Here is a 17493-nt window from a genome sequence, read left to right on the forward strand (position 1 = left end):
GTTATACCAGCTAACCAGGCCTGTTCCCACTGGATTGAGCCTATAAATGGAAATCACAGACAGAAACTGAAAGTTATGATTAGCAAACAAAATTTCTGTTTGCAGTAAGACCCTTAGGGTGTTGTGATCACATGTCTCTCTTATCAAATGGTATGTCAAGCCTCTGACGTGTAGAAAATGATGTGAAATCATTTGAAATTACATATGATTGCTGAAAGCTTGAGAGAATAATGAACAGTGAATAACATGCCTCCTGTTCAGGAAGCCACTGATGTTAAACAAATGTCATCTCCTTTTTGTTAAGAAGATTTTTGAAATACTAATTTCACAGGCGAGATAATTGCAACAAAAACTATGTTTAATAGCAATAAGAGGGCAATTTCACCCAACAAAAATAAGGGAATTAAACAGTGTGGTTCATGTGACTCGAGGAGGCTTGGAACAGGGATTTATCCCATAAGCAAAGCCTATGCACTCAACTGCTTGGTCCTGACTTCATACATACGCTGCAGATGAAAGTTCTGGTAACATTTCAATTAGTAGATGGCTAGAAGTTGACCAGACCTGCACTTTTAAATGAACTGGCCTGACTTTGCTGGTATATGCAGATTTATGTCAGTAAATCAGATTCCCATGGCCAGCTACGCTGCACAGAGTGCAAGTACAGTAAACTCTTTCATATCCAGCATTCTATTATCCAGAACTCTCAAATAACTGGCATTTTAATTGTAAGTAAATTTTAGTTACGTTTTCGACAAGTACGGTATAGTGAAATACAAATCAATACAGCAAATATAGGATAAGTTTACAGTGTACAGTTTTGTTTGTTAATATCTACTCTTGTTTTCCTTTAGTGTTATGCATTGCTAAGTGTACCTCTCTATTATCCAGAATATTTGACTATCCAGCAACCTCCCGGGGCTACCAGATATGAAAGAGTTTACTGTAGAGAGAAGTGAGTAAATCACCGCTCCTCGCTGTCAGATAGAACCAGAGACCAGCACAATCCCAAGCACCAGCTGGAGCAGCCTTTAGTCTGCTCTAATTTACACCAGCTGAAAGTGGGAGGAGTCACCTGAACAGAGTCATGGGCCAACAATATCCCCCTTTCTCCTGTACCAGGAGCAAGCGAAGGGCTGGTGGAGGAGTAACAACAATAGCCCTGTACTACTGGATACTTCTTTGCAGGGGACTTCTGCTGGGGCCACTGAAGGTATAGAACTGGGTCCATGAACTGTCCATTCAGGCATTTTCTCCTCCAAGATGAAGAGTCTGATCACTGTGTAATGCCCACAGACCCAGGTTGCTGGCCCCAGGGTTAGAACCTGCAAGCATAGGGCCTAAAGCCCTGCACTCTACCACCTGAGCTAAAGGCCAGCTGGCTCTCACTATCCATTAGTGCACGATTTAGTGATACTGCATTATCTGCAACTCCAAATCACATCATAGTTCAGAACAGCAGCCCACTGGTGCCTTAAATGCCTCCATTTTTAACTCTCCTAGACCTGGGGTGAGGAACCCCTGACCCGCACAGATCCAGACTCTGAAGCTCGGGGCTCCTCTCCCCAGCATCCAGCCCATGGTGAGATGGGAGCCCCAAGCTGTGTGGGATGGATCGGGCAAGCCTGGGACAGATCCATACCACAGGCTGTGCTGGGAGACAGGCAGGAAGGGGCAGAAAGCAGCTCCAGGTGGTGCCACTGTCACTCCCCCTCCTCCTGGTTGGGGGAACATAGCGCCAGAAATGCATATGTACTGTAACGTGTGCTAGAGCCTGAGGCTCAGACACTACAATACCCTAGAAGAAGGAATGTTATGAAGAGCTGCATATGAGCAGCAAAGGTCAAACCCTGTACAGTTCTTTCATAACAAGACTGGAAACTGCTACGAGAAATGACTAAGGTGGACAGTGACTAGGCTGAAACACATTAAAATCCACAGAAGATGAATTGTCTCTCTCAATTCAAAGAGGTTTCTGTGTCCAAGACAGGTTCTTACCTCTTAACTCTCCTAGATCCAATGTCTTCCCTAGTTGTTCTAATAAGTCGGCCCTGGCTGCATTCTTTTTGTGCTTTTTGCCATCGTAATGTTGCTGTGCCATCATGGGGTTGTTGAACCAGGCTGCACAGAGCTGGCAGTACCTGTCTGAGTCTCTTCTTTGGTGAGGTGAAGACACCACAGGAGAACTATCCACATGTGGCTGCTTTAGTGAACTTAGAGGGCTTTCTGTAAAAGAAAAACAATCAGACATGGAGTTTTCCTCGCCCAACAGCTATTGTTCATGCTACCAGAGAACCTCAAGTAGATAGGCCCACTTTTGGCACAAACAAGAACTGGCTACAATGGAAAAAATGCAAACTTCTAATACTGCTGCTCTACATACTTTGAATGACGTGGCTTAGAAATACATCATCTCCCTTAAAACAGAAGTCTTAGTGTGTTTACATAGCATGAAACAATTTCTCTATAGCTACACTACATTCCTCTTTGTATTCCTGTTTGTGCCTATTTCCAATTCAGGAAGAAAAGTTTTCTTTAGCTGTAGTTACACGATTTACTATGAAACATTGCCTGTTAAAGTGTTCTTGTTAAAACTGCTATATATAGCTATATCTATACATAAAGATACCAGTGAAGAATATACAAATATTTTAATCAAAGAGGACAACCTTATGAACAGATATGTATAAAAATCAAACATTTCTCAGGGTAGGAAAAATATTAGATTTAAAATCATCTGAACATTCTTGTCTTCAGTTCACTTGGTCTTATCAAGGTATAGAAAAAGAACAGAATTGTAAGATGCCCAAGACCATGTTAGGTGGCCAATCCCCTCTCTTAAATATCTGAATACACTATTAACGGGTGCCATCTACATGTAAACCTTCTGTTTTAGCCCCTCTGTTCTCTTCAGTCACCAGAAGCCTCTAGCAGTCAAAGTGATTCTGAGGCAAAAGGTTTCACAAGAAAAATGAATCATTAGTAGACATAATGCAATACAGGGGCAAAACGTGCTTGCTAGGGTCTCTCTGCGGAGCATACTGCAAGTGATAAAACAATTTATAATCACAGGATCATAGAACGCTAGAACTGGAAGGCACCTTGAGAGGTCATGAAGTTCCATTCCCCACCCTCACGGCAGCACCAAGCACCATCTAGACCAGTATTGCTCAAATTTTTTGAGACCCCAGAACACCAAACAATAATATTTTAATGATGAACACCTGTGAAAATGTTCTTCAGAAAAACTATCAGACCAAAACCAAAACCACAATACAAAACAGCAACATTCACGCAAAAAACAAATTGAGTAATTTCACCAGGCATCCTAGCAATGAAGTAGTAACATTGTATCTCGTTTTAATAACAGAAAATATAGACTATCAGCCTATGATATCAAAAAAGTGTCAGATGCTCACAGCACTTGTGCCAGTGTTCCCAGGAAAATAGCTTAAAAAACACTGCTCTAGACCATCCCTGACAGTTGTCTATCTGACCTGCTCTTAAATCTCTCCAGTGATGGAGAAAGGTAATAAGAAAGGTAAAAAATATGATACTATTGGAATACCAGAATATACATTTATTAATACCTAGTTGGCATTCCTAGCTCATATATTATTTTAATGCAGTTTTCCATGTTTAGATTTTAAATAAAATGCCTAATATAAAATAACTACTTAAACTGTGCTCTCAAGAAAGATGCTTCTTGGGATAAGAGTAGGAAAATTTGCACTCTAAAAATCAGTTAGAGAGCTTGTCTTCCGATCAAAGGTTTCACTGCTACCCTAGATCAACTCTAATGAGCTTGCACCTGTAGGGACTGACAAAGTGATGAAACAACTTCATTATTCGATTCAGAGACATTCCTCAGAGAGCAAAATAAAGATATATTTAGACACATAATTATGAACTGAACCTTCTGTGATCACCTCCATAGTTCAAGAGTGTTAACACAGTACAAGTTACAAATCTTCAGCTGATTCATATGTGAAAGGATCTCTATTAGCTTTCCCTCAAGAAACTGTATCTTGATTCTAATGTTACAACCTTATCAATTTTCAGGGCTTTATAAGAGTCTATTGTTTTTTGATGGCAATGGTATTGACTTTTCATTGTCTGAATTATAGTTGATTCTGAAACACAGTTCTACTTCCTAAGCTCTTACTGGGGAAATCACTTAGGAAGAGAGAGATTTCCTAGGCTGATAGCTCGTATGTGCTAGCAAGAACAATACACTGTAGAGTATTAACAAAAGAAGCTCTTTTGGGTTTTAGTTAACAAAATTATTATACAATCGATTCTCCTATGGAGACATTTATTCTCCTCCTCTTTGTATTGGCTAATGGATTTTCCACTTACTCTGGCTGAATTTATTTCATTCCACAAAGGGAGGGTGTTGTCTATTCACTGTACGCTATTGTTTCACTGGCATAGTTAGAACCTAAAGAGCAGTGCTGCTAATAAGACTGGCTCCCATTCCCACTTCCCCTGCTTGCCTTAGGCTGTTAGCTCTTTGCAGTAGGGATCCATCAGGCATGGACTTTAGTCCTCTCTGCAGCCATTAGGTGTTTCTCCTGTAGTACAAGCAATAAATAGGAACACGAGCTACTCCCACTCTCAACTAATACAGCTCTGCTTCTATTCTGCGAGAGGATTTTAACTGTGTTTTCAGCTATAAATCTCCTAACCCCTTCCCTGCACCCTATTTTATCCCCTGGGACTGTGGGCTCAGAGGGGGACTTGGGAGTGGCTGGGTAAATCCACTCCAGCCCTGCTCTGAGTGGGCTATAAAAGAGCCTACGGTGCAGAGCAGCCATATGTGGGGGGAGCTGCCGGCAGCACCATTCTCCCCATAGCTGCCCCGGTCCCCCAGGTGCCTTCCCCAATTCCCAGCTGGGACGGGACACCAAATCACTGGGGAGAGCTCTGTGCACTCAAGGGAAAAATCCTGAGGTAAAATCCTGGAGTAAGGCAGCCTCTGCACGACAGCAGGGTGCCTGCCTCACTGTCCCTCTCCCACAGAAAGGGGAGCATTGTCCTTCTGCAGCAAATACAAACTCTTTTATTCACATGAAGTGTCATAGTCTGTGGGTGCCTCCTAGTGAACACAGTTCCTCCCAAAGGCAAACAAGGTTACATCACAGCAGCTCCTCAGACCCATGCCAAGGTCAACCACCAGAGAGCCATTCTCTAACCTGCCCTCCTTCTTTCTCAGCCACCTCTAGGGCTTGGCCCTGCCAGCGCCAAGAGCTACTTCACTCCAACAAGTGTTCTCCAGTAGCCCCTTGTCAGGCCTCCTTTCAGTGATAGCTCCACAGGCCTCCTCACTGATGAGGCCTGCCTTCAGGCTAAATGTCCATTCGGGACTACTGCCCCTCATGGCTGAAATGGGGCACCCTGGCCACCCTGCCTATGTGTCCTACCTCTGCTCCTAGGGTCCACCTCCTTCATCAGCCTCCTCAGCCCAGCTGAGGCTGACCAAGCTGGTACTTTCTCAACTTTCTGGGGAGTCCTCTCACAAGACTTCCTCATATCTTGCCACCTGGCAGGGTTCCCCAGCTCCAGCCAGGCCTCCAACAGCTTTCCACGGCAAATTATCCCTGGCAGCTCAGTTACTGAGCTCCTGCAGCTCTTCTCCCTGCAGCTCCTTCTCACTCACTCAATTCCCAGAGGACAATGGTGTGAGAAACAGGAAAGCTGTCAGAGACAGGTCTGTTGCCCGGGGTCCCTGCCATATGGGTTACGAAGATCACATGCTCTGTCTCATGGCTGGGGCCACGGGCTCCAGTAATGTCCTGTCCATCAGCAAACTGCAGAGGGAGTCATATAGACATGTGTAACTGTGCTTTATGACTCTAAAATGTCACCTCTGAGCAAGAGCCATAAAGTGCTCTCCTGGCTGCTCTTCCTAGGCAAGAGCTTCCTGCTTCTTACCAGGAGCCTCACTGTGGTCTGCTGTTCAGAGTGGGTGCAGAATTCACCCTGCAAATGCTGACAACTCCCAGCTTTGTAAATGCAGTCGCATAGTTAGAATTTTAATAGCCAGCACTTATGCTTGCCTTTATTTGCAGCACCTAAATTAGCTGTGGGTATGGCCGTCCCCTTGCACCATTACCAGCCCACCCACCCTCATATATTTTGCATACCCTGGGCTCCCCTAATTCTTGTTGGAGGCATGCCATACTACACACGCTGTGTTTGTCCGTACACTGCTTGCTAACTCCATATAGACAGTGATAAGACGTTTCCAGCTCAGACCTTTTGGCACTTTCCCCCATAGCACTGGAGTAACTAGCTCTGCTTTCTTTTGAGCCGCATTGTTTTTATTATGCAAGAACAAAATTGCTTCTCCAAGAGAACTCACAATGCAGTTTACATTGCTCAGGAAAGGCCAAGTGGCATTTTCCTCATAAAATCACTTGTTTCTCAACAAATAAAAGCAATTTGTCTATAACTTCAGTGGCCTGCATTCCAAAAGGAAAAATAAACCTGCATAGGCACTAAACACAACCCAGATAAATGGCAAGTAAACAATATGTGACTATATAGGTATTACAAGGGCAATTTCACCACCTTTGATATTTGCAGGAATGAGAAAAATCCAGCTTAATTTGCTTCATTAACAGGTCCTATTAGCGATACGTCACTGCCTTTCCCCTGTCCTGCCTTCCCTGCTCCCTGCTACATAAAACCTGGATTCTGTATTCCACTCCAAATCCCCTCTGAGCAAGTGGGTTTTACCCACAACAGCTCATGACTTAATAAATTTGTCTGTCTCTAAAGTGCCACAGGACTGCTTCCTATCTGTGAAATATCTGACCATATAATTCACACAACAGGACAGAGTTAAGGCTGCAAGGTGAGGCAATCAGAAATCAGAAAATGGGTGGCTTAGCATGCTTAAGATTCATTTTAATGCAGTATCTTTGGGTGGAGTTTTAACCAAATCTACTATAGGTTTTCTTGCATATTATTGCCAATACTGTTTAGACAGATCCCACTCCTCCTTTACTCTTCATAATCAGTAACAACAATTGTCCAATGCTTTAAACATATATAGTCAAGTGCTAAGTACATCCTGGACCTGCCTCTGCCACTCCCCATTCACTGGGAGGCTTGTCTCCACTACATAGTGGATCGACACTGTGGCAACTGATCCACCAGTGATCAATTTATCGTGACTGCTTAGATGCAATATATTGAACTGTGAGTGCTCTCCTGTCAACTATGGTACTCTACCAGGTCGAGAAAAGCAGAATTAGTGGGAGAGCATCAGCCACTGATCTTACTGCATGGGAGACACTGTGGTAAGTAGATCTAAGTATGCCAACTTCAGCTATGCTAGTTGTGTAGCTGAAGTTGTGTATTTTAGATCAATGGGGTTGGGGTGGATCATAGTGTAGACTAGGTCTGGAACTCCTTACTGCATCGCACAAAGCTCAGGCAAAATCCTCTCCCTGCACAAACTGTTTTGTTTGCTTACTGTACTCACACACTTTATTAAAACCCTAATTATTTGTACCACTTCCCAATCAAGAAGCATTGACTGCCTAGCATACAAGAGGAATTCAAAAGCAGAGGTCTGTTCAGTTTTACACCATTTTGATATTCAGAGTTCTCCTATGTACTAGGTGGTGCGTCCACGTAAAGATTCCAACACGGTGTGGCTGTAAATGGCGGTGTCTGGGTGATTATTCCAAGACAGCCAAACTTGGGAGATGTGTTTCATGCCTTCTTCCCTCTATTCCCATACACACAGTGCATCATCAGAGTTGTTAGTGACTATTTTCTTAAAGAGAAATGCAAGAATAAAACTTTAATTTGCTTAAACCACAAGAATTCTCTTCTATATCCTTATAAGACCAAATCTTTCTATTCTTATCTTTGTTTTTGACCACTGGGATTAACTGCAATAGCTGTAGAAGCATTTGAGCATTGGGTAGCTTATAAATAAATAGTTATTACATGTCAAGATCAAGGAATTATAGTTATGTGGTCTATTGGACATGCTTGTTGTCCAGGCCTCAGCTATAAAGTTAAATATATTAGGTCTTTTGGTTAGCTTTGCCCTTGTTTATACGTTAGCTGTTGCCTTGAGGGAGTCTGGGGTTGTGCAAGTTCAGGTAGCTGGTGATGTCCTCAGGATTTATATCTGCTGCACACTATAGAAGTATGATGGGACATACTATTCCCTTAGCTGCTGTGTTAGCTGAAGGGGACTGTGAACACCAGACAGCATATAAGACCCTGTCTCACATCAGCTCTTCCTTCACTGATTCACATTTCATGTCAGTCAAAACACAACTAATGAGGAGAGCTGATTGGTGGGACTTGAATTTAGGTCTTTGGCTTTTCCATTGAGTGATCATAAGACTAGAGCTACAAAACATTCTTTCTCAAGCCAACAGGTATTGTGTGCTACCCAAACCTGTATTTTCCATGCTAGTAAGAGTCCAGCATGAATATACTGCTCATTCCAAGAGCTATTGGCTGTCTCAAACAGAGAAGGAAAGTTGTGAAGCCTGAGGCATCTTCTGCTGTGCTGCACTTTTTATAGTGCTTTGTGTCTGCACAAGTGGTAGTGCTTTACGCTAGTCTATGCTCACTGGGCCTGCCAATGGCATGAGGCAGCTGAATAAACGGCCAGTTGTCCTTGGGTCTGGTGTTTCAAAGAGGTCTGGATCCCCAGCCATTGCCACTGCCAAAGTAGCAGCAGCGGTGGCTGGGGTAGAGGTCTGGCCAAGCACTTTGGTCTGGGTGTCCTGAGGACCCCATCTCCTTCGTCTGCCCCTTCCACTGTTGGCCCCGCCCCTTCCAGGGACAGAGCTTTACCCCCTCCACACTTGCCGCAGAGCCAAAGGTGGCTGTCAGTGCCGCTGGTGCTCATTTTGAGTAAAGTACAGAGGTACCAGGCACACAGTGGTCAAGCATGAGCCCTCCTCTTAGTGATGCATATTTTCTACAGTTGCATCCCTTGGACCTGTTTACAACTACGGCTAGGCCTGAACAACTGCCATACTTAACCAACAATAAACGAAAAACATCCCGTATCTATTGGAATTCACGATCTTCCTGAACAAAAATAAATGAGAGTTGACTTCACTCCAAATGGGAATTTATCTTTTTTTGACACACAGTACCTTCTAGTGAGAAACAGGACAAAATGTCACTCTCGCAGCAGCAATGTGGAAATAATTAACCCGAGTAAAACTTCAGACTTTTAAAATACCATGTTCTTCCCTCCTTTGAATGTGGTTCTAGTGCTACATGGTATTAAGTATGTTGTAACTGTCTGTTTTGCATTCTTTTTTGGTATGAGTGTCTTAGATGCAATAAATCGACCTCCCGCTGTACATCTGTGGTGTGAGTCAACCCTAGACTGGATTTGCAGTCACAACCAAATTCTGAGAGCTATTTGCCCATCAGTCTCAAGAGATCTGAGACATACAACCTGAATCACGCACCAAGGGAGTGAAACACCAAGGAAATTCTGTTCACTGGGGTGTGCAGAATCCTGCTTCTCTAAAAATATGGGGTTGGGGGGAGGGGCTTTGGCATTTTGCTGCATAGTTTCAGTTCCTACCCAGTGTGGCAATGCTAGGTCTTATACTGCACATTAACCACTACTCTGGAGACATGCCATTTCCTCCAAAGGTGATCCATCATCCACTGTCCTACTCTCCTGCTGCTGATGCGCACCATCTTCCACCTTCCTGAAATGGCAGGTCCCAGCTCTTTGCTAAATGAGGGTAGCAGGTATTATTTTACCCACAATTCTCCATTTTACAATTTGCACAGATGACTGAATGTAAGCTGGCAGAGGATGCTAGAAATGACTAGGGATATTCATCAGTAGTGTTGGGGACATGAAGCCTCAGAGGGGCCAGCCTCGCACAGCAAAAAGAACAGAAAAGGATTGGAAATATTTCACCACAGGGATGAGACATCACTTTTTCCAGTAATGAAAAACCTGACTGTCAAATCACTCCCTCCATCCTCTCATGGCTCCAGCTGGGAAGACGACAAAAATGAAGATCAGCATTTTGTTAACACTGAGTTGATAAAATACCGAGGTATAATATTTCTGAAAGAAATTGAAATTGAACCCAATTTTCAGTGGGACTGAGGACATGGGATAGCCACATTTTCAAGTAGCTGCTAGCTTTCAAATCCTGGTTACAATAGGAGTTTGTGCAGAGACGCAGAATACATTGAAATGTATTTGCATTATTCCCAGGGTCAGAGAGGAAGATGGTCGTGTTAATGGTTAACAAGCAGTCCTGTAGCACCTTCAAGACTACCAAATTTATTAGGTCATGAGCTTTCATGGGTAAGACCCACTTCTACATGGCTTTCCCTCTGAGACTATTCACTATGTAATAAGTAATTGTTATTTAAAGCTACCAACAAAAGCATCTACCTGACAGGGGTGGGGAACCTCCAGCATGCCTGGCTCCAGCTCCCAAGGCTCAGGGATCCTCTCCCCAGCATCTGGCCTCCAGCACGTGGGGGCTGTGCAGCCCCAAGCCTGGCAGGCCTGGAGCCAGGCAAGCCACTGACCCACAGGCACTAACAGGTCATAGGGGACAGGAAGTGGCTCTGTGTGGTGGTGCTGCTGCTTGCTGCTGTTCCCACAGCTGGGGCTAGGGAGGGGGAGTGGCAGGGGCAATGCTGTCTGGATGCTTTATCCTGCCGCTCTGATTGGACAGAATTCTGAACAATCAGAGCAGCACAGGGTTGTGCCTGGGAGGCACTGAGCCATGTGTGTCACACAGGTGCTGCACAGGTAAGCTGCACCCCCCTAACCCAGACCCCATGCCCCTCAACTGCTCCTGTGCCCTCTCCAATCCAGACCCCCTTCTGAAGTCTCTCTCTTGCCTGGACTCCCACACCTCTCCTGCACCCCCTCCCACCCAGACTCCCCCGCAGCCTGCTCCTGCCCAGATTGCCCACCCCCAGCCCACTTCTGCGCATCCTCTTCCTACCCAGACCCCATGTTTTTCAATCAGGGACCACAACAGTGCATGAGGGCTGGGTTTTGGGGTCTTTTTGCTTCTTACTTGTGTGGCCTTCAGCTGATTTTTCTGTGGGTCAGTGGCCCTGCAACCCAAAAAAGGTTCCCATTACAATCTACCAGATAGAAGTAGCAGATAATCCTTCTTTGCTGACAAAGCTGCTATGGCAGAGAGTATTCTGCATGCAAGTATGTTATAGTGCTTGGACTATACAGGGCATAACCTTAGTTAAAGTTTACAATTCATGCAACTTCATACTGATCCAGAAGATCTTTACTAATTCAACAGAGAGCTCATACAACAAGTCTGGCTGTGGCATAAAAAGTCATGCAAAAGGACTGAACCCCTCCGCACTGAACTAAAGGGCAGTGAGGAAAACAAGCTGGGCACTATAGCTCATTTGCAGGGAAAAGTACTCAGACTCAGTATGGACATGCTGGGTCAAACAGTGCGTCCCATCATTAAAGCTCCCGAGACAATTTTTGCAAGCGTGGGGCATTATCTTTGGTGTTCCAGCCCCTGTTTGCTCAGCGTGATTAAGAACAGAAGTTTGGTACCAGAACTAGTAGAAAAAATACAGCTGGTAGTGAAACAGTCCACATTTTATTCAATTCTGTTTTTACAGATAAATTCCAGGGTCTAATGCTATGGATCTCCACTTTCCAAGCTACCGACAGGGGTGGGGAACATCCAGCTTGCTAGGATCTGGCTCCCAGGCTCTGAGTTCCCTTCCCCAGCATCCGGCCTGCAGCAGGTGGGGCTGTGGGGGGCCAGAGACAAGCAAGCCAGGGCCAGATCTGGCCCACCAGCTCTGACAGGCTACTGAATCCCTTTCAGGGGTCTGGTTTTAAGTTTAAAACTGTGGGCTTACAAACCAGGTATAAAAGCATGTCAGTATCAGAACATGCTGTTACTGAAAACTTGCTGAACTTCTCATTTTTAGCACATATTTGTAAAATACATCGATTGGAATACAAAGGTGGCACTTACATTTCAGTGTGATACTTCAGCCTGTTTTTCACTCATGAGCCTTGTCTGAAACCCAAGCTTCAGGCACCAGAGCTGAAGCATGTAACTTGGCTTTGCAGGGGCCATGTGGCTTGGGGCCTTGAGCAATTGCTCTGCCTGCCATCCCCAATGACTGCCCTGCACTAGTGATTCCACCTAAACCAGTCCCATGACTGCCCTGGGGCTGCAATTCCCAGGCAGAGAAACACTCATCTATATTAACTGAGTACCCCCAGAAGACCACTGTGTACCCCCAGGGGTACATGTGCCCTTTGTTGAAAACCTCTCGTCTAATGAGCATATTCTCTGATTCTATCTGCAGACTGAGCTCTTTTGTTTGAAGAATTATCCCTGTTGGAGTTGTTGCAAACCAATGATTTACTTCTGAATGGATTAAAATAATCCTCACATTAAATGTTATTTTGCTCTCTATTTTCCTTCTCTCACATAACTCTTTGACTACAATTCATCCATGTACTACAGGGTACACGGAAAAAGCCACTGGAGCCTGGAATGTAATTCAGCCTTGGAGGATACTCAAAAATATCACTAAATAAAAAGGACCTATCTGTCTAGACAAAGGAGCAGAATGCAGATTTCTGGAACTAGCACTATCACCCTCAGGCTACGTCTACACATGCACGCTACATCGAAATAGCTTATTTTGATGTAGCGACATCGAAATAGTCTATTTCGATGAATAACGTCTACACGTCCTCCAGGGCTGGCAACGTCGACGTTCAACTTCGACGTTGGGCAGCACCACATCGAAATAGGCGCTGCGAGGGAACGTCTACACGCCAAAGTAGCACACATCGAAATAAGGGTGCCAGGAACAGCTGCAGACAGGGTCACAGGGCAGACTCAACAGCAAGCCGCTCCCTTAAAGGGCCCCTGCCAGACACAGTTGCACTAAACAACACAAGATCCACAGAGCTGACAACTGGTTGCAGACCCTGGGCATGCAGCATGGATCCCCAGCTGCCGCAGCAGCAGCCAGAAGCCCTGGGCTAAGGGCTGCTGCACACGATGACCATAGAGCCCCGCAGGGGCTGGAGAGAGAGCGTCTCTCAACCCTCAGCTGATGGCCGCCATGGCGGACCCCACTATTTCGATGGTGCGGGACGCAGATCGTCTAAACGTGCCCTACTTCGACGTTCAACTTCGAAGTAGGGCGCTATTCCCATCCACTCATGGGGTTAGCGACTTCGACGTCTCGCCACCTAACGTCGATTTCAACTTCGAAATAGTGCCCAACATGTGTAGCCGTGACGGGCGCTATTTCAAAGTTGGCACCGCTACTTCGAAGTAGTGCGCACGTGTAGACACGGCCTCAGAGTCAGCAGTAGTACAGGTTGAACCTTTTTTAATCTGGCATGCTCTCATCCAGCAACATACATAATCTGGTGTGGTTTTAGTTAGCTGGATGATCACTTGTCATGGGCGTGGCCAAGTTTCCTGTGGACCCACAAAGTTTGTTTCCAGCCACCAGTCCTGGCTCTCAGTGTTCTGTGCTGTTATTTAGTTCCAATTGATTCCTAAATGTCTTCTAAGAGCCCAGTCAGCAGTGGAAGTGTTGCTAATGCTGTTAGACAATATTGACCTCTCATGGTCTGGCAAATTCTCTCATCTGGCACAGGTCAGGTCCTGAGAGTGCCAGATTAGAGAGGTTCAACCTGTAGTTCCAGTATCAAGGTTGAGATGCCTGGAGGTAAGTCTTCCAGCAGCCACCTAAGTCTTTCAAAAAAATAGATAAAAGTCTCTGCAGAGCTCTTCGTAGAGTTGTGGTTGTAGGAAAACTCCAGGGGTGAATCTCGGCTGTGTACCTGTGCCCTGGAACATGGGGCCATCCACCACATCAAGCACAGTTACCAGCAAATTCATCTGTAAACCTGCACAGAAATCACACTATTTGTTAAGGTAATGTGAGTAATGTTTGGCAAATAGGCCCTGAAATGCTACTTTACACACAACAGTGGCCACACTCACAGCTGTCTCTATGTAACAGCTTGGACTCCGATGCTTCAGAGATTCTGCTTTTGAGTCTGAGGAACGAGCAAGAACCCCTAAAATGTGGAGCACGAAGGAGCTGGTCTCCATTCCAAGACAGAAATCTCAAAAGAAACTGGCTCTGCAGAGAGCCCACATGAATGCTGTGCTTAAAGGGGAGGGATGGAGAACTTCTGGAGAAGAATGGCCACTGCTGATTAATGTTGGTGAATTATTTAGATTCATCGGATCAAGTACCTAGAAGACTCAATACATTCTTGAGTTATTCTTTCTTCGTGATTAATACAACTGAAGATCTCATTACACATGGAGAGGTGCACCAAGGGGTGCAAGTTGATGACACACTCAACTCACTTGATTCAGATTAACAAAATTTAGAGAAAACACAGCGTGAAATCAGGATTTTTAAAATGCTGCTTGAGACAGCATCATGGGTAATGTTTTCGCTTCCTGCAGGACCAATGCAGCATGGACAATACCACTGCGAGCTTCCATTTCCCAGCCTCTTAACCCATTCTGGAGAGGTAACACCTAGGGCTGAGAAGGGACATTTGTCTTCATGTCTATTCAGTCTGTGATTAATCTGGACCAATTCACTGATGGTGTGGGTGTTTCAGCTTTTTATACAGACATATGCTTTATTAGGAGCTGAAGAGACACCTTGATTAGCCAGTTGGTGAGCTGAGACCACTGCCTACCATGCTGACCAATCACTGTCCATATTGTTTCCATGTTCTCATCTGTTTCTGGCTGTTGTTTCTCACTTTATACTTTGGTCAGAAATTGTCTTTTTGTTCTGTGTTTGTACAGAACCTAGTGTGCGGGGGACTTGGTTTGTGACAAGGGCTCCACAGTGCTACTGTAATACAAATAATAAATAACGAATTTCATGTTGGCCAGAAAGCAGCTGATGGACTCGAACAGCTGACCCACATGTGATGCACTCCATATGGCTCAGAGACCGGAGATGCTCACTAAATTACATGAGATTTGACTGAAAGCTCATTGAACTCAATGGACTTTGTACCAAGTCCTTCAGACTTACACCTGGGAAAAAAAAAGCTGTGGAAGTTTGGAACATTCAAACATTTTCCCTGTGAAGGAGCTGGGTCTTTGAAAAGAAATTCTCACAATCTAAAATATGTATGTAAACAAAGACATTATTTCCATTGGTCCCCTTCTTGAACTCAGATTGTGGGGAACCCTATTTGCAATGAGGACAAGGACCTGATACTACCTTTCCAAGAAGAAAGTGACTTTAAATCAAGTCATTACACAATCTCACATTGGTTCTCTTGTGGTTGGTAAGATGGGTTAGAAGCCTTGGTCAGAAGCATAACAAGGCTGCAAAAACTTCCATACCAATCTGACTCCTAGGCTGTGTCTACACTACCACACTACTTCGAAGGGAGGATGGTAAGGAGGGTGTCAGGAGATTATTAACGAAGTGGTGCGGTGCATATGCAACACTTCATTAAGCAAATTCCCCCCCGTGGCAACACGGAAGTTTTAAACGTCGAAGTGCAGCTCGCATGTAGCCGTGGCTATCCTGCCATTACTTCAAAGTGCCTGGGCAACTTCAAAGGCCCTTTACTCAAAATTTTGAGGAGTAAAGGGACTTCGAAGTACCCCAGGCACTTCAAAATACCGGCGGGTGCGCCGCAGCTAGACATGAGCCAGCACTTCGAAGTTGAAAACTTCTGAGTTGCCGCGAGGGGGAATTTGCTTAATGAAGAGCTGCATATGCACTGCAGCACTTCATCAGTAAACTCCCAACACCCTACTTACCATCCTCCCTTTGAAGTAGGGAGCTAGTGTAGACAAGCCCTTCATGTCTTGTCCCAAACCACTCGGTACAATTTTCAAAATCCCATAATTTTTTTCGGTGCCTAAGTCCTATTAAAAATGAATTGGACTTAGCCTTTGGAGTCACTCAGCTGCTTTGGATACTTTTATTTATAGTGTCTTCTGACAGAAAGCCAAACCAGTTGGCCATCAAATGCTCACTGTACTGATTACAGGTCTGTAGTTCAACTGGTGATGACAAATCTTGATTCACTTCAGGAAGACATTCTTTAGGTAAAACAAGAAAGTCATAAGCGATTCCCTGCTATTCCTCCAGGTAAACAGAGTAACAATTCTTAAGTGCGACTAAGAAGAGGACAAAAGAAAAGTAATATTTTATACTTCACCATCTACAGTCTGTGAAGCAAGAAAAACCTTACTTAATTATACCTAGGCTTTACACATGATTTATTAGGCAGGGATATAAAATGCACAGCTAAATTTAAATTCCTTTCTAAAAGAAACTGCCATTGTAGTAACAGTGAAATACACTGCACCTATCTGTAGGATGACAGCCCAATTTTAATTCCTTCTTAGCATAAAGAATACTTTGTTTGAGTATCCTCTGTCCAGATTGAACTGCAGTGGAATGTTAGACTTTTGAAACAATTTTGTGGTTCAGCAAACAGCAAGATGACTGAATTATCTGATTCCATTTGTTTTTTTTTAAAACATAAAGAAGTGAATGGGGTTTGCATTATTGGAATCACTGCAGAGAATAGCACAAATGCTATGCAGGCAAAAATCAAGAAGCCAATGATCCAAAATGTTTTAGAGTCTAGATTTTCCTCAACATTGGGAACATATTATATTCTGCCCTGTGGAGTAAGTTTAAGGGGCTAGTCAACACACTAGATGAGTTGTCAAATAATTTCCGATCAAGAAATTGAGTTTTGCTGTTGCTTTCACATGCCTGCAGCAGACATTGTTTTCCACCATGCAGAAGATTTTCAGAAAAAAGGAAGCAGAAATAATATTCTAATGCAGGGGTCAGCAACCTTTACAAGGAGGAGTGCTAAAAATTGGCCTTTTGATCTCGATGTATGATCCCAGACCAGGTGATAATTTTTAAAGTCACTAATAGTCCTACTTACAACAGCTTCATTGATAAATAAATTCTGATGCAGAGCTTTACTGTTTTGATCTTTAAATCTCCATCCAGAGGGGTTTCTTACACATCTAAAAATGCCTGGGATTTTAGTACACGTTGAACCTCTCTTTATCCTGGATTCTCTGGTCTAGCAACATCTGTGGTCCAGCAAGGAGCTCCATCCACACAAGTCGCTAGGAGCTGGGGGCTCAGCCTGTCTGGCAGGCAGCTCCACTGGCTGGGATCAAGGCTGCCGCAGGCCCTGGGCAGGGAGCCCAAGCTGCTCAGGGTGCAGAGCCACCAGCAGCACTGGGTGGGGAACCCTGGCACCCAGGGGTGCAGGGCTGCTGCTGGCTCAGGGCAGGGAGCCACTGTGGGGAGCTGCATGGGGAGGAAGGGCAGGGCTGATCTCCTGCCACATGCCACAGAAAATCGGCTCACGTGCCACTCTTCACATGCATGCTGTGGGGTGGCTGACCCCTGCTCTAATGCAAAGGCCAACACTGCCTGACAATCTGGAGAAGT

At 44.7% G+C, this 17493-nt stretch overlaps 1 protein-coding gene across 1 annotated transcript in view; it reads right to left on the minus strand.

Annotated features, from left to right (window-relative positions):
- Positions 1-17493, minus strand: part of ZMAT4 (zinc finger matrin-type 4) — a 160531-nt gene that overhangs the window by 33925 nt on the left and 109113 nt on the right. Inside the window, 1 exon segment of the mRNA XM_074981568.1 lies at positions 1999-2226. Coding sequence (XP_074837669.1) covers positions 1999-2226 — 228 coding nt within the window.

This window comes from Carettochelys insculpta, chromosome 31, assembly GCF_033958435.1.
Source record: "Carettochelys insculpta isolate YL-2023 chromosome 31, ASM3395843v1, whole genome shotgun sequence".
NCBI classification, from domain to species: Eukaryota; Metazoa; Chordata; order Testudines; family Carettochelyidae; genus Carettochelys; species Carettochelys insculpta.